This window comes from Mustela putorius, unplaced genomic scaffold (genome assembly GCF_011764305.1).
Source record: "Mustela putorius furo isolate JIRA1106 unplaced genomic scaffold, ASM1176430v1.1 tig00000145_pilon_pilon_pilon, whole genome shotgun sequence".
Lineage (NCBI taxonomy): Eukaryota > Metazoa > Chordata > Mammalia > Carnivora > Mustelidae > Mustela > Mustela putorius.
In genome coordinates this window covers 9,876,299-9,894,672 of record NW_025421294.1, presented here as the reverse complement: position 1 = coordinate 9,894,672, position 18,374 = coordinate 9,876,299, and the positions used below count along the sequence as shown (strand labels likewise).

At 38.4% G+C, this 18,374-nt stretch overlaps 1 protein-coding gene across 6 annotated transcripts in view; it reads right to left on the bottom strand.

Moving 5' to 3' along the window:
- Nucleotides 1-18,374, bottom strand: part of PDE4D (phosphodiesterase 4D) — a 1,492,536-nt gene that overhangs the window by 885,950 nt on the left and 588,212 nt on the right. Inside the window, exon 1 of one of the 6 annotated variants that reach the window (XM_004744605.3) lies at nt 8,477-9,449. The exons of the other annotated variants lie outside the window; for them this stretch is intronic. Within the exon in view, the coding sequence (XP_004744662.1) occupies nt 8,477-8,931 (455 nt within the window). The 5' untranslated portion in view covers nt 8,932-9,449. Of the gene's footprint in view, nt 1-8,476; nt 9,450-18,374 lie in introns of those variants that run through there. 6 annotated transcript variants of the gene reach the window in all.

Genomic DNA, 18,374 nt, shown 5'->3' with positions numbered 1-18,374 from the left:
GAACCATCTGATACTCTCAATCGATGCTGAAAAAGCATTTGACAAAGTACAGCATCCCTTCCTGATCAAAACTCTTCAAAGTGTAGGGATAGAGGACACATACCTCAATATCATCACAGCCATCTATGAAAAACCCACCACAAATATCATTCTCAATGGAGAAAAACTGAAAGCTTTTCCACTAAGGTCAGGAACACAGAGGGATGTCCATTATCACCACTGCTATTCAACATAGTACTAGAGGTCCTAGACTCAGCAATCAGACAACAAAAGGAAATTAAAGGCATCCAAATCGGCAAAGAAGAAGTCGAATTATCACTCTTTGCAGATGATATGATACTATATGTGGAAAACCCAAAAGACTCCACTCCAAAACTGCTAGAACTTATACAGGAATTCAGTAAAGTGTCAGGATATAAAATCAATGCACAGAAATCAGTTGCATTTCTCTACACCAACAGCAAGACAGAAGAAAGAGAAATTAAGGAGTCAATCCCATTTACAATTGCACCCAAAACCATAAGATACCTAGGAATAAACCTAACCAAAGAGGCACAGAATCTATACTCAGAAAACTATAAAGTACTCATGAAAGAAATTGAGGAAGACACAAAGAAATGGAAAAATGTTCCATGCTCCTGGATTGGAAGAATAAATATTGTGAAAATGTCTCTGCTACCTAAAGCAATCTACACATTTAATGCAATTCCTATCAAAGTACCATCCATCTTTTTCAAAGAAATGGAACAAATAATGCTAAAATTTATATGGAACCAGAAAAGACCTCGAATAGCCAAAGGGATATTGAAAAAGAAAGCCAAAGTTGGTGGCATCACAATTCCGGACTTCAAGCTCTATTACAAAGCTGTCATCATCAAGACAGCATGGTACTGGCACAAAAACAGACACATAGATCAATGGACAGAATAGAGAGCCCAGAAATAGACCCTCAACTCTACAGTCAACTAATCTTCGACAAAGCAGGAAAGAATGCCCAAAGGAAAAAAGACAGCCTCTTCAATAAATGGTGTTGGGAAAATTGGACAGCCACATGCAGAAAAATGAAATTGGACCATTTCCTTACATCACACACAAAAATAGACTCAAAATGGATGAAGGACCTCAATGTGCGAAAGGAATCCATCAAAATCCTTGAGGAGAACACAGGCAGCAACCTCTTTGACCTCAGCCACAGCAACATCTTCCTAGGAACATCGCCAAAGGCAAGGGAAGCAAGGGCAAAAATGAACTATTGGGATTTCATCAAGATCAAAAGCTTTTGCACAGCAAAGGAAACAGTTAACAAAATCAAAAGACAACTGACAGAATGGGAGAAGATATTTTCAAATGACATATCAGATAAAGGACTAGTGTCCAGAATCTATAAAGAATTTAGCAAACTCAACACCCAAAGAACAAATAATCCAATCAAGAAATGGGCAGAGGACATGAACAGACATCTCTGCAAAGAAGACATCCAGATGGCCAACAGACACATGAAAAAGTGCTCCATATCACTCGGCATCAGGGAAATACAAATCAAAACCACAATGAGATATCACCTCACACCAGTCAGAATGGCTAAAATCAACAAGTCAGGAAATGACAGATGCTGGCGAGGATGCGGAGAAAGGGGAACCCTCCTACACTGTTGGTGGGAATGCAAGCTGGTGCAGCCACTCTGGAAAACAGCATGAAGGTTCCTCAAAATGTTGAAAATAGAACTGCCCTATGACCCAGCAATTGCACTATTGGGTATTTACCCTAAAGATACAAACCTAGTGATCCAAAGGGGCACGTGCACCCAAATGTTTATAGCGGCAATGTCCACAATAGCCAAACTATGGAAAGAACCTAGATGTCCATCAACAGATGAATGGATCAAGAAGATGTGGTATATATACACAATGGAATACTATGCAGCCATCAAAAGAAATGAAATCTTGCCATTTGCGACAACGTGGATGGAACTAGAGCGTATCATGCTTAGCGAAATAAGTCAAGCAGAGAAAGACAACTATCATATGATCTCCCTGATATGAGGAAGTGGTGATGCAACATGGGGGCTTAAGTGGGTAGGAGAAGAATAAATGAAACAAGATGGGATTGGGAGGGAGACAAACCGTAAGTGACTCTTAATCTCACAAAACAAACTGAGGGTTGCTGGGGGGAGGGGGTTTGGGAGAAGGGGGTGAGATTATGGACATTGGGGAGGGTATGTGCTTTGGTGAGTGCTGTGAAGTGTGTAAACCTGGTGATTCACAGACCTGTACCCCTGGGATAAAAATATATGTTTATAAAAAATAAAAAATTAAAAAAAAAAAAAGCCAAAAAAAAAATTAATGACCAGTTCACCATTATGTGTGTAGGAAAGTATCCAATTTGGAAAGTGAAAAAAAATTGTTTTTTGCAATGGTCTCTCTTGCCAATATTTGGAGATTTCATTAATCTAACACTGTTTTTTAATATTAGGAAATGGGAAATTTTACCATAACGTTTTGCTGATTAAATAAACCAAACATTTTTGCTGATTAAAAATAAATTATTATCTTCACATACTCAAATTTAAAGATGGAAACCTTGTATCAGTCATCCAACATTTAAAAAAAAATTATTGTTTCCTAAAATCCAAAGTCTTAGATTCACTGATATAGTCAGTTTAAAGTGTAGTCAGTTTTCAGCCAGATACTTTTGTGATGTAAAAGTTAAAGTTTGCATGATGAACTTAGATCACTTTTATAATGAAGAAAAAACACACAAAAAATGTTAACAAAATTACTAGAGACAACAGAAAAATTTATAATTCAGAATAGAAAAGCAAAAACCTGATTTTTTTAGTATTTCCATATTGCAATATAATTATAATAATTAGTATTTCCTTTTATTTAATATATATTAATGTATTTAAAAAGCTACTGTTAAATATTTTATAGGATACATGGGATTTATATTGATTGCAATGATAGCTTTTATCTTTTTCTTCCAAAATAATTAAATCAAATGTCATCTTCTTGATATTTGTATCTGTCATGTAGAATGTTTTCTTTTTTTTTTTAAAGATTTTATTTATTTATTTGACAGTCAGAGATCACAAGTAGGCAGAGAGGCAGGTAGAGAGAGAGGAAGGGAAGCAGGCCCCCTGCTGAGCAGAGAGCCGGATGCGGAACTCAATCCCAGGACCCCAAGATCACGACCCGAGCCGAAGGCAGCGGCTTAACCCACTGAGCCACCCAGGCGCCCTAGAATGTTTTCTTAATACCCAAGGAAACACCTATGCTATCTGAATTTCCAACCTGTTTTTCCAATTTATCTAAATACAAAACAAAACAACAGGTCACCCATTTCTCTCATCCCAACCTCATCTCTGACAGCCACCACTTGTTTTTTGCATCTGTGAATTTAGTTTTGTTGTTATTAGTTTTGTTTCAGTTTCCAAATATCTTTCTCTGACTTATTTCATTTATCATAATGTCATCAAGTTCTATGCATGTCACAAGCAGCAAGATTTCATTCTTTTTTAAGACTGAATAGTATTCCATCATATCTATATACATCACAATTTTCCTATCCATTCATCTATCAACGGACATTCACGTTGTTTCCATATTTTAGCTATTATAAATAATGCTGCAATGAACACTGGGATCCATTTATCTTTTTGAAATATTGTTTTCATTTTCTTTGGACAATTACCCAGAAGTAGAATTGCTGATCATATGATAATTCTATTTTTAATGTATTGAGTAACCTCCATACTGTTTTCTTTTTTTTTTTTTTTTTTAAAGATTTTATTTATTTATTTGACAGAGAGAAATCACAAGTAGATGGAGAGGCAGGCAGAGAGAGAGAGAGAGGGAAGCAGGCTCCCTGCCGAGCAGAGAGCCCGATGCGGGACTCGATCCCAGGACTCTGAGATCATGACCTGAGCCGAAGGCAGCGGCTTAACCCACTGAGCCACCCAGGCGCCCGTCCATACTGTTTTCCATGGTGGCTGCACCAGTTAACATTCCCACTATTGTGCAAGGGTTCCCTTTTTTCCATATCCTCTCTAACACTTGTTATTTCTTCTCTTTTTTTATAATAGCTAATCTGATAGGTATGAGGTAAGATATCACTGTGTTTTTTGTTTGCATTTCCCCGATGATTAAAGATGTAGACCCTTAATTTGTATTGAGAATATATAGCTCTGTGTGCCTGGGTGGCTAAGTTGGTAAAGCATCTGCAGTCAGTGATCATCCAGGTCTTGATTCAGGGATCCTGGGATCGAACCCTGCATTGGGCTTCTCCCTCTCCTTCTACCCTTCCCCTGATTGTGCTCTCTATCAAATAAATAAAATCTTTTAAAAAAAGGAATATATAGTTCCTGCAGATTTAGAAATGCACATTACTGACAAGGAAAATATTTTGTTATGTAAAAAGAAGTCAAAGAAATAATTAGGGGCACCTAGGTGGCTCAGTGGATTAAAGCCTCTGTCTTAGGCTCAGGTCATGATCCCAGTGTCCTGCTCTGCGGAGAGCCTGCTTCCTCCTCTCTCTGCCTGCCTCCCTGCCTGCTTGTGATCTCTCTCTCTGTCAAATAAATAAATAAAATCTTAAAAAAATAATAAATAATTAAATCCTTTATCAGTTCAATTGAACAATTACTACATTTTTAAATTAAATTGTATTTTTTTAAAGATTTTATTTATTTATTTCACAGAGAGAGAGAAAGAGAGATCACAAGTAGGCAGGTAGGGGGTGGGGTGGAAGCAGGCTCCCTGCTGAGCAGAGTCCGATGCGGGGCTCCATCCCAGGACTCTGAGATCATGACCTGAGCCCAAGACAGAGGCCCAACCCACCAGCCACCCAGGCACCCCGAACAATTGCTACATTTTGAAGAACTATTGGTTAAAGTGATTAATTTGACACTAATATCTCAACTGGTTTTCTTGGTAATGTACTCATTCCTTGTAATTTTATTATTTCAAATTATTTTTATGTTAAGATTAAAAAGTGAGTCTACCTTCTTAGATATAACTTAACACAAAATTTATTTCAAATACTTACATCTTCATAGAATCAAAAGACTTGACTACAAAATGTGTGGGAATTGTCTCCTTCCTATTTTACAGATTTCTTCATTAAACCAAGCAAACCTCTTTCCCATTGCTTTACAAACTGTAGTTTTGAAAATTTCAGTCAAGACAATAATATCTGGAAATGCTAGGACACATGCTAAATATAGCATTTTAAAGGACATATTTTTCTTGGTAGTCCATAGAGAATCATCCATCCATCCATGAGGATTTTTCAGAGACATTAACTTGACAGACAACCTAAGCCCTCCATTTGAATGACAGCACATGCACACAGGAACACATACACATACACAGTTTGCACATGTCTCACACTTCTGTTCCCTTTTAAAAGATCATTGAAGGGGTGCCTGGGTGGCTCAGTGGGTTAAAGCCTCTGCCTTTGGCTCAGGTCATGATCTCAGGGTCCTGGGACTAAGCCCCATATCAGGCTCTCTGCTCGGTGGGGAGCCTGCTTCCCCCTCTCTCTCTCTGCCTGCTTCTCTGCCGACTTGTGATCTCTGTCTGTAAATAAATAAATACAATCTTTAAAAATAAAATAAAATAAAAGATCATTGAAAACAACATGAAGTGATCTGATTAACTAACTCTCTGAACATTGTTTTATATTTATTATTGTTTTATACACAATGTACAAACTCAACAAATACACTGATTTATTTGCCTCTACTGTGATAATTAACACCAGTATAACAGCCAGGATTTCAAAAATTAAAAATAAAGTTAAAATTTCTCATTGCTTCCAGAGCCTATGCTGTCTTTTTTTTTTCTTTAAAGGACTTAAACCATATCTCATTGTTTGTTTATTTGGACTTTAGGTCCTATGGTATCAATCAATATAACATTCATGTTTGGTTTTATATATTTCTTGATGCTGTCAACATGCCCAGGTTCTGCACACATTTATTTTGGGAGCACCTACTGTCTTCACTGAGGCAGGAGACCAGGGTTTCAGTCTTAGCTCTGGCACTCATAGTCACTGTGCTATTGAACAAGTTACTCATAACTTCTAGTGCTCAATGTTCTTATCTATAAAGTGAAGACAATATAATTTCATTTCAATATTGTTAATGGGTTCAAATAAGTTAATAAGTGTGATTTTTTGATAATTTTAAAGCATTCCTAACCATTCTCCTAAAAGAATGAAAGCAATATCCATGCCCTTTTTGCAAAGTACATTTATTTACAAAAGCAATTCTATCAAGGGAAATCTTGACATGTAATGAATGAGTGTTTGGGAAATACATGAGTGATGTAAAGAATTTTAAGTCCAATAATTCTTAAATAGAATAAGAATGATTTATCAGATGAGCTACAGTGGAAGCTATGTGTAAGAATTATACATCTTTAGTTTTCTGTGAACCATTCAATTAACAAATTACAAATGGAACAATTAATTAGTGTAGCGAGCACAGCAAAAAACAAATGTAAATCAATGATGCAATACCTCTACTCCAATTAGCTTATTTTCTCTCTTCACCCTCTCAGACATATTCTGTTTTATTAAAAAATGAATTTAGAGACTCTACACAGTCAACCAACCCACAGATTAATCTAGAACTCTTGTTCTTATTTAATATTTGTTAAAATCTCAGTCTCACAAATGTTTATAGTTCAAACATACAAAGTGCCATGCTTGCCTTTATTCCACCACAGGGGAACCACATACATAGTGCTCTACCCAAGTGGAGGACATTTACTTTTTCAAACAAAATTTAACACAGCATGCGGGCTTTAGCAGTCTGAGGTATAAAAATGAAACTTGCATATTCATTTATAAATGTTTGAAATCACATCAATTTTCAAACCTTAAATTGATCTGAATAGTGACTATTTAAACCACAATTCTCATTCTTTTTATCTAATAGGTATAAGAACATCACCACAAAAAAATGTCCAGTAATTAAGGGTGTGAGGAAGGCAAAGAGTACGAGAAGTATGTGGGCATATCAGGGTTGAGATATTCCACTTGGCTGGATTTCCTTTTGTATACAACACACAGAGAGACTTGCCCATAAAAAAGCAAGAGATAAAGAGAGAGGAGGAGGGAGGGAGGGGAAAAGAGAAAAGGGCAGAGAGAGAGACGGAGCCCAGAAAGGGGGCAGACAGAAAGACATACATTTAAACACTATTAATATTTCTGGATAAACCCAACCTACTATCAATTACAGTTAGACAAACAACTGTCAATCACAACTGAACAAACAGCCCCAAGTTTTCCTGTTTCTGGATGCCCACCTGATTTACAGTTTACCCATCATGCAGATACATGGCTTGGATATGTAGTCCATCAATGGCTGCCCACCTCTAAGATTAGATAATGAAATCTTATTTGTGTGCACTTTGTGGGGGGCAGGGCATTCCTTGCTTAGAGGGCCTGGGACAGGGAAGAAAAGAGCTGTTTTGGGGTTGCAGGGAAAGGGCCCAACTTCCACCTCCATGCCTGAGTTAAGAATTTGAGTTCAGTTCTCAGAGTAGCTGTAATTGGTTCTTTACACTACTCATTTCCTCAGAATAGGAGCAGTTGGCTTCTATTAAAACTCTGGGTGACATGCAGCTTCCTTGCCCTATCTTCCGGAGCACTTTACATTAAGGGGAAATCACTGTAATCAAATCTCTGCATCTTTGCTGCTGCTAAATAAAACGAGGTACTTTCTGCCTGGGATTTTGCAAAGACAACTGGATGGATACACATAGAGCAGGCACACATCACATACCAACACAGTGTAACTCCCACAGAGTCTTTGCTCCCTCCTTCCATCCCTCCCTTTTCCCTCTCCTGAGGATTGCTGAACATTTTGCTCCAAACTCTCCAAGTCACCCACGTGTTTGTTCTCCCCTTTAGCTGTTCAATTTACTTTCTGACAAAGAGAAACTGAGTTGTTCTCAGGCTTTGCGCTGCAATCCTGGAACCAAGCTGTCTCACCCATTCCCAGTCACCATCAGATCTGCCCCACCAACCCCCCTCACTCTGGGGAGAGTGGAATGATTACTGGGAGTCTCCCTGGCTCAACAACCCCACCCCTTTCCTTCACTCTTCCTCCTACTGCAACAGAGCAAACTGAATTTGCCTGTTTAGTCCCACCTGCCAGGGTGGGATGGAAGTGGGTGGGAAGGGGATGGTGGGTGGTAGAGACAACTGCAAATCCCTCATTCTCTTTCTCACACACACACACACACACACACCATTTAAACTGTACTTTCAGGGTCTCTTACACACAGGTGAATCCTAACACTCTCAAGCAAGAACAAACACGCCCCTGCTTTCCCTCCCCCAATTCCCAGAATAGAATTTAGTCTTGGTTCCTAGATTGCTAGTGATAAAGAGACCAATGAGGAGAATTTGAGAACTGGGGAGGTGACCCCTTGTCTGAATGGGGGAGGGGGCGCTCTCCACTCACCGCCTGAGTCCCTGGAAGGAGGAGGGCCAGGACATCCTGGATTTCTTTAGGCCGGGCCGGTGGCCGGTCTCCACGGCGTAGGAGGTGCGGTCCATGGCACGGCAGTACAGGTAGCGCTCAGTGTCCGAGTAGCCGCGATGTCGGACCCGGCCGGTGGCCCCGCTCGAGGCGTAGCGGCCGCGAGCAGCCCCGGGAGGCGGCGGGGGCGGTGGCAGAGGGGGTGGCGGTGGCGGCTGCAGCGGACACTGGGGCTGGGGCTGAGGTGAGGACGGCGGTGGCGGGGGCAGGTGGTGATGGGGGTGCAGAAGACGGAACTGGGGCTGCCGGAGCGGGTACTGGTGGTGCTGCTCGTGCCTCCAGAGGTGCTTGGGGGCTTTGAGTGTGGCCCCTCCGGCGCCGTCGCTGCCCTCGTCGCTGCCCGCACGGGCCGGCACGCTGCTGCCCTCTGCCTCCATCCTGGCTCGCACCTCCGAGCCCTGCTGTCCAGCCGGTTTCACCGCGCTGGCCCGAGCGCCTCCCGGATGCTGCTGCCGCTGCCGCAGCCGCTTCTGAAGCCGAAACAGAGACTGGGCTCAGCTTCCCACTTGAAGCCACCAGAGGCTCCGGGCGACCGAGAGGGGGCTCTGCCAGCGGGAGGGGTCACAGAATGTGACAAGGCTCCCTCCACAGTGATTGAGGCAGAGATACACTCCTGGGCTCCCCAGTTCACCAAGACTAGGACGCGCGGTACGCTGCTTCACCAAAAGCCGGTCCCTGTTTCCTCCCTTTCTTCTTCCCTTGCTTCCTTTGGGTGCCTGCAGCAAAAGCAGGGACTGTTAGCAGCTCTAGACGCAGAAAAAGCAGCAGCAGTAGTGGTAGCAGCCTCCTCAGTCCAGAGAGCCTGAACCCTGAGACCAGAGCTGCTGAAAAGTTGGACAGCTCCTGACTGGTGAGCCAAGCTGCGACTTTCTCCAAAACCACTCCAGCCAGTCAGAAGTCAGACCTGTCCTCCTGATCCTTCCCCTCCCCGTGCCCCCGCCTCCCTCCCCCCACTGCCCTCCACTGCCCCAGAGCTTTCCTCTGCACCTCCACTTGCTTCAGTCTTCTTCGAGAAATGGAGTTCGGTTGTTTCTGTCGGATTCTCACAGCTTTTTGACGATGAACACCATGTTGGGGCTTCCAAAGATAAGGGATGTAACCTGGCAAAGTTGCTCAGAATGGTTTTTGTGCAGGTTGTTGAAAATTTCGATCTGGGTGAGGACCCAATATTAGGATTATTTCAGCCTCTTTCCCTGACAAAGGTTTAAATACTGTGTGGATCTTTCTCATAGCAGAGGTATTTCCTCTTGAAGATCTTCTTCCAGCTAGTACCTCATGTTGCTGCTGCATCTGTGATTAAGGTCTCCAGGAGTGGTCCTAGCTGGAAATCAAAGTGAATGGTTGTCAAGACTGAGATTTCTGGCTACAGTTAAGGTTGGGGAACCTTTTCCATTACAAACCTCTGTTTATCTTCAGGGATTTCTTCTGTCAGGGCCTGCCTGCAATTTTGTCTTTCTGCCACATCCAGCAGAAGACAGCTCAATTACCAAAGCGTTCAGAAACATGTATCACTATTATTCCACAGAAATCAGAGTCATATACGGCACTAAAATCCAAATTCCTTTATTTATCTTCCTTTATTTAGTATTTTCCTGCAATACTGGCCATTTTTGAGAAACTACAAGGTTTCAGAGTAATATATGTTCATATAATATAGAATAATCTATGTACATATGTACATAAATCTTCCTGTACCTTTATTATTATTATTATTAAAGGTTTTCTTTATTTATTTGACAGAGAGAGAGAGAGATCACAAGTAGGCAGAGAAGCAGGCAGAGAGAGAGGGGAAAGCTGAGCAGAGAGCCCGATGCGGGCTCGAGCCCAGGACCCTGAGATCATGACCTAAGCCGAAGGCAGAGGCTTAACCCACTGAGCCACCCAGGTCCTCTCTTCTTGTACCTTTTTATATTTTAAATTATATTTAATTTTAGAATTAGACTTTATGGAAACTAGCACTGTAACATCCATTATTTGAAATACAGTTTTATTGATGGCTTACAATAGTTTGTTGGCAGTCTAATTAATCTATTTATCAGACAGTCAATTTTGACACACTTGAATATATATATTTTATGCATATCATATAATGAATACTAAAGTACCAGAATCAAGAACCATTTCTCACACTCTGCAGAGTGCTGGAAATCCAAAGTCCTCTATATAGTGAATGCTCAGTGTACAAGAAATTGATGAAATACCATCAGTGAAAATAAGTGCTCACTTTGCTCACTGTTCCCTTCTCTAAGTGACAGCAATTAAATTTAATGCTTTGCAAAAATGACACTTGGCATTTCTACATGAGTATCTTTCTTTTTCCTCCTTCTCTCATTCTCTTCCTTGTCCTCCTTCTCCTTCCTCTTCTTCTAAGTAAGAAATGTCTCCTCCAGCATTTCAGTATTGGCATTTTTCCCATAGGGCCCATGTATAAAGCCTGAGAAAGGTTAGGTCTTGAGAGGAACAAGGCATTCCCCTAAGTATCACTTCCCTCTATGTAGCACTGAAAACATACTTGACTAAGGCATTCTTTCTCCCCTTTACAGACACAAGTGTGACTAATGGCAGTAGCCAAAGTATTTTCTATGCCTAGGAAGGCACTGAGCTGGTATCTTTCCAAACAAGAAAGGAGAGAAAAGGAAGTGTTTACAGTATAAATCATTTTTCAAATTCATCGCAGTATTAGTACCTGGAACTATTCCAAAGAAGTATACAAATTTCCTTTTCCCTCTGAAATTCTTGCCACCTTTCTCCTTGGTTGAGTCATGGCAGAATATCTATCTGGAACTTATAATCTTGCTTTTCAAACACTAACAGTATAAACAAGTAGTTTTTGATCTTCTTCTTTCTAAAATAAATAGAATTATCCAAACCTACCCTGCTTCTCACTGTCACTTTTCTTCTTTCTTTTAATTAATGAAAAATTTCTTTTTCTTATAGTCTTCATTTACTTTTTGTAAATGATTCTTTCATTTTTACTATATAATTACAAGTCAGGTATATTTTTAAAGATAAAGGTAAGAAAGTCATTTACCAAACTAAAAAGCTTTTGCACAATAAAAGAAATCACCAACAACATGATGAGGCAATCCACTGAATGAAAGAAGATATTTATAAATCATACATCTGATAAGGGGATTAATATCCAAAATATAAAAAGAACTTACATAATTTAATGTCAAAATAACATACAACCCAATTTAAAAATGGGCAGAGAACTTGAATAGACATTTTTCCAAGGAAGACATTCAGATGGCCTGTAGGCACATGAAAAAGTGTTCAACATCAATAATCATCAGCAAAATGCAAATCAAAACCACAATGAGATATCACCTCACACAAACTGGTTATTATCAAAAAGCCAAAAAATAGAAAATGCTGGTGAGGCTTTGGAGAAAAAGAACCCTTCTATACTGTTGGTGGGAATATATATTAGTGCAGCAATCATGGAAAACAGTATAGAGATTACTCAAAAAAATTTTCAGAATAGAACTGCCATGTGGTCTATCAATTCCACTTCTGAATAGTTCAGTGAAAATGAAAACACGAATCCCAATAAATACATGCACTCTTATGTTTATCACAGCATTAGTTACAAAAGTCAAGATATGGAAACAACACAATTTTCTATGGATAGATGTACATACACACAATGTATATGTGTATGTACACACACACACACACACGCACACATACACAGTAAACTATTACTCAGTCAAGAAAGAAGGAGATCCTGACATTTGCAAAAACACACGTGGACCTTGAGGGCATTATGCTAAATGAAATAAATCAGAGAAAGACAAATATCATATGATTTCTTATATGTGAATCAAAACAAAAAAACAGAAACACACTCACACATATAGGAAACAAATTGTTGGTTACAAGAGTGGGGAGGGATTGGGAGGATAGGTGAAATAGGTGGAGGGGATTAAGAGGTACAAATTACCAATTATAAAAAAATAATTCATGGGGATGTTATATACAGCATAGGGAATATAGTGAACTATACTGCAATAATTGTGTATGGTGATAGATGGTATCTAGACTCAAGGTGGGAATCATTTTACAACATACAAAAATATCAAATCACTATGAAGTATACTTGAAACTAAAAAGATATTGTATGTGAATTTATACTTCAATAAAAAAATCAAAAGAAAATCATGTAAGTACCCGTGTCCCCAGTTTGAGAGTTTGCAACTTCTCCTATAATTCCAGGAGATTACTTACAGTAGTAGTTTATTGTGTGACCTTTGAGGTAAGACAGCTTAGGTTCAAATCCTCCACTTCTTAGTCATGTGAACTAGCTCTAAATTACTTACCCACCATGTCTCTTATATGCAAAGTAGTATTATTATCCATCTCACAGGTCTTGTGATTATTTAATACTTAGCACAATGCCTTATGCACAGTAAGTACCTAATAAAAGCTACCAATTTGGATCATTCCTGATAGAGCTGGAAGAATCCTAAATTTGATTTTACTCAGTGGTTTCTAAGCACAGTTGAACCTAAGGAGTATCACCTTGGAGACCATTAAAAACTTCTGATGTTAAACCCCAGACCAGTGATTTCAAACTGTGATGTTATCAGAATCACCAAGAGACAAGTTAAGAACACAAAAGCCCAAGCTCCTTAAAGCAGTTAGAGTTTGGGACTTTGTACTTTTACCAAGTTGGCCAGGTGATTCTGAATCCAACTAAAATTTGAAAACCATTGCCACACCTAAACAAATGAAATCAATATTTCTGGGGGAAGAACCCAGATGACTGCATTTTTAAAAACTCCTTAGCTGACTTCAATATTTCAGTAACTACCAATCCAGAACTATTCCCTTACTATACAGTTGCAAAATTACTTTAGGTTCTCTTAGTTTACTTGCCCACATGACTCAAATACTTTTTGGCAAACCTAGTTCAAGAGTCTAGAGCTCATGAAAATATATACTTTCTCTATGACTCTTGTCTCTATGTTACAAGAAAATCTTACATAGTTAAAAATTGAGACTTCTAGTCTTCCTCTTCAAAACTCTTTTCATTAATCTAAGGGTTGAGCACTCATAGTTAAAATAACCAAAAATGGAAATAATCAATGGGGACATCAGTTTTCCATTCTTAAACATCAAATAAATGATCTATTTTCCCCACTGATTGACCGTAAATGCTGTTTTATAGGTACAATCTGAGAAAGTATTCAAACACTAATGGGTTCATATGGGGCCTCCTTGAAAGCTTTCACCAATCATTATCAGCACATCTGTATAAAAAGTAAAAAATTCTAGTAAATGATCAGTGCATTTTTCCTGACAAACATAAATAAGTTAGTTGGTGCCATTACCATGGTACAGAGATTGTACACCAGCACCACCACCCTTTTTTGCCAATGCATTTCAAATCTGCCCTAGCAATCTAATCAATCACTCAATGTTCTGCTGGACAATTAACAAAGAAGAGCATTCCTGTTAATAATGATAGAGAGTTCTGGCAGAAAAGATGTCAATAAAAAAGCTAAGAGTGAGCAAGGATCATTTCAATTCAGAACACAGAATTAAATATAAGTTATGATAACTAAGGGTCCTCTGTTATCTTCATAATGAGAGGAAGATTTAAATGAAACTTTCTTTTTGCATATATCCTAGATATATTGGAATGCACATGCTATGTTATTTGTTAGTATGTATCAATCTAATGACAGTCATCATAGAGTTGGAAATTTTCATCATCAGATACTGTTTTTCACAAAGCCAAACTATTGCCTAGTTAGAAATATCCAAAGGATGCATCCAGAGTCTTAGATTTCATCCAAGTGAAATGTTTTTCAGAAACAGAGTTTAGGCCTTTCTTGTGGATATATTAAGGACTTTTAGAATAGTAACCATTTATACATATATTAAATATTGTTAATATTACCACTTTAAGTACTAGTACTAAAGTCCCTATCCCATTGTTTCCATATTTTAGATCATTTTTAGTAATTTTTTTCTCTAATATGAAACAAAGAGCAATATGTGATAAATGTTGAACTAAGAAACGCTACGTTTGAGCACATTTTTCTTTGATTAGCGCACTGATAGAAATTCAGCAGTAACTGCTTGGCTGGCCCTACAGGTTTCAGTACTACCAGAAACTAATCTTGTAACTTTCTAACAACACGACTCCACTTGTCAATTCAATAAAAATACTGGTTATGTGTCAGTTCCCATGCAGACTTCAGTATTTAATTGATGAGCATGAAAAAATACTTGTCCTCAAGGAGCTTTGTGTCTTTAAGGGAAGGAAACAAATAGACAAGTATAACTCAGGAAGAGAGACAGAGTGTGTGAGACATAGGTGTGAGACATAAATGGGGATATGTAATGTCTGGTACACAAGAGGAACATTCAATTTGTAAGGGTCAGTGGGCCTTCACAATAAGGAAGCTAATGCCAAGACCTCAAGACAAGGTGAAATCAGTTAATTGTACCTTGTATGACCATGTATGTATGACTGTATATTTGTCTTGGGGAGCATCAAAGGTAAATGCATAATGGGAAGAAATTAGTACTGGCAAAATCTCAGAGATGAGAGGAATTCTGGGGCACTGGAAATTCAAGAAATGCCAAGTAATTTTATGAATCCCTAAGAAGGACAAGTAGTTAAGTAGGCAAATATCTCATAACAAATCACCTTTTAGAAAGGGCACCCTAAAGGCAATATATTTACGATGTGTGAATCTGGTAAGTTGATGAATAGGAAGCAAACAGAGAAGAAATCAAGGATATGAGAGGAATATGGAGAATAACAGATAATAGGCTGCCCCTGAGAAGTAGATTGAACTCTAAGATGCAAATGGAAGGACTTTCCTTAAACCAGACCAAAGCCAACATTTCCACTGTGACAGCAGAGAAATAGAAAATGATGAATTCTGATGGAAGTTAATTGCATTTCTCAAATATTTAACTTTTGGCATTCTTCCAAATAATTTTCATACCCCATTTTATTTAATCCTTACAACAATGTACTTCTTCATATTTTAACAATTTTGTTTCATACCCCATTTTATTTAATCCTTACAACAATGTACTTCTTCATATTTTAACAATTTTGTTTCATACCCCATTTTATTTAATCCTTACAACAATGTACTTCTTCATATTTTAACAATTTTGAAAATCACAAGGAGTCTTTCTAAAGAGACTAACAGGACTGTGCGAGTCTCCTGCAGATGTTGAGTGTGACCCATGTGATCTTAACTCTACATAGAAAACATCTGTTGTTCATTGTCTCAACATTAATTTATTCATTCAACCAATGCTTATTGAACACATAGTATGTGCCAAACATAGGATCTGGAGGAAAAGAACGGAATAAAACAGTACAGTTTTGGCTCTCCTGTTCTAATTGGAAGAAAGAGAATAAAAACTCAAACAAATATGTAAAAATGCCAGATGAGGCTAATTGCTATAAGGCAAAGAGAAGCAAATTGAGAAGTTAGCATATGATGTTTGGGAGTGAAGTAAGTAAGGGTGTCAGCCAGCATCCAAGGCTATGAAAAATGCAAGTGCAAAGTTATTGCCATAGCAGCAGCTTGCCATATTGGGGAGTACCAAGCCAACCAGTGGCCTGGGGTAAAGTAAAGGGGAAGCTATTTGGAAATGAATTCAAATCAAGGAGGGCCATGTTGGAATAGTAAAGATTTCTGATTCATTATTTGTATTCAAAGAACATCACCTAGTTGAGTTTTAGACTTAATTACACGAGATTTAGACACCTAATATTTATTTAAAATTTCTTCAAAAGACTATACTATATTGCCTCACTGAAGAGATAACTAACTAGATATGTAGAAATAATAAAAAAAATGCCTGGGAGATAAACATCTATTGTAAGTAAAGAAAATATTTCTTCCAGGAAGAAAAACTGCACTTCCATACTTTATTATAAAGCAAAAGATATTCATAATACTTGAAGCTGTTTAATCACTGAATTAACTACATTGTTTAATCACTGAAGTAACTACAAAATAATTTCTGATCATTCACTAAGAATACACTTAAAAAGACTAGATATTCCCTAATTCTGTGGAAGAACTTTCAAAGTGACTGATTCATGAGACCTGAAGGATGATTACTCAGGTGCTAAATGTCCATCTGTCAAAAGCTTCTAGCTGAGTTTTAAAAGAGCATCCTGAGCTTCTAATATTTGACAATTAAATTTTAAAAAGGAATCAACATGCCTTGAAATGTCACTCTCAATATCAAACATGCAAAAGAGATTATGAGAAGTAGCTTGTTACTATGAAATTAGGCCTAACCTGCCAAAGGCCAAAAACAGTTAGGACTTTTTCAATTATTTTTTTAAAAAGATTTATTTTATTTGAGAGAGAGAGAGCACATGAGGGAGAGCATGAGTGTTGTGAGTATGGGTGGGGGAGAATATCCAAGCTGAGTGCTGAGCCTCAGCGGGGCTCTAACTTGGGACACTGAGCTCATGACCTGAGCAGAAAGCAAGAGTCAGACACTTAACCAAATGTGCCACCCAGGCACCCTAAGAATCTTTAAATTCTTAATGTGAAGAAGATTTAATCTTAGACTTTAAGGTGCTGAAAAGTCGGATGCCTGGGTGGCTCAGTGGGTTAAGCCTCTGCCTTTGGCTCAGGTCATGATCTCAGGGTTTGGGGATTGAGCCCCACATCCCTCTGCTCAGCGGGGAGCATGCTTCCCCCACTCTCTATGCCTGCCTCTCTGCCTACTTGTGATCTCTCTCTGTCAAATAAATAAATAAGATCTTTAAAAAAAAGGATGCTGAAAAGTAACAAGGTAGGCAGGGATACAGCAAAATGTTTTCATTTCCCTTTAGAAAATGTACATTTAAAGTAGTTTTCTTATCTTATAAAACTCCTATTAAATTGACTATTGTCAATTAATGTGTTTCTTAAATAAAAGATTTCCAGCATTAACTCCAGTTTACATCTAGGAAGTGGAGGCTGATAGTAGCAATTATTGGCCTAAGGTCAGATATTTGTTTGGTTTGAAAGTCGTAACTTGAGCCCTTGCCAACCTCATTCTGAAACCTGTGATCTTGCCTAGATGACAAAGGGATAAGATAAATACAGAAGTTTTTAAATTAAAATGTCTATGGATTGGGGTACCTGGGTGGCTCAGTCAGTTAAGTGTCTGCCTCCAGCTCAGTCACTAATCCCAGGACCCTGGGATTGAGCCCTGCATCGGGCTCCTTGCTTGGTGGGAGTCTGCTTCTCCCTCTCCTTTTACCCCTGTTAATGCTCTCTCTCTCTCTTTCAAATAAATAAACAAATAAAATCTTTTAAAATGTCAATGGATAAATTGTTTAATAATATCAGTGGATGGGTGGTTTAATACAAAATTAGAGAACCTAAAAGATATAAGCTGAAATATCAGAAATAGCTTGTGTGAGGGACAAGATACAAATATCCATTATCAATACTTCTAATCAACTAAGAAAAATACACACATAAATATTGAAGATAAATGGATTAAAAAGGAAGAAACAAAACTGTCACTTGCTGATGATAACATTATCTACATACAAAACACAAAGGAATATGGAGACTTTTAGAATGTTAATTAAGTTTAGAGGGCTAACTGATTTATAAGAATCAGTGGCATAAAACCCACATCATCACCAACAGAACAGATATACCTGAGGTGGGTAAGAGTGAGCAATGTGGAGCTGAAAATTCCATCCTTGAAAGACAAATCTGCAAGAGATTCATAAACAATTTGTAATAATAAATGTGTTATTTTTCAGCAGTATCACAATTACTATCCGAAGTAAATAAGACCTCAAATTTGGAGGCTTCTT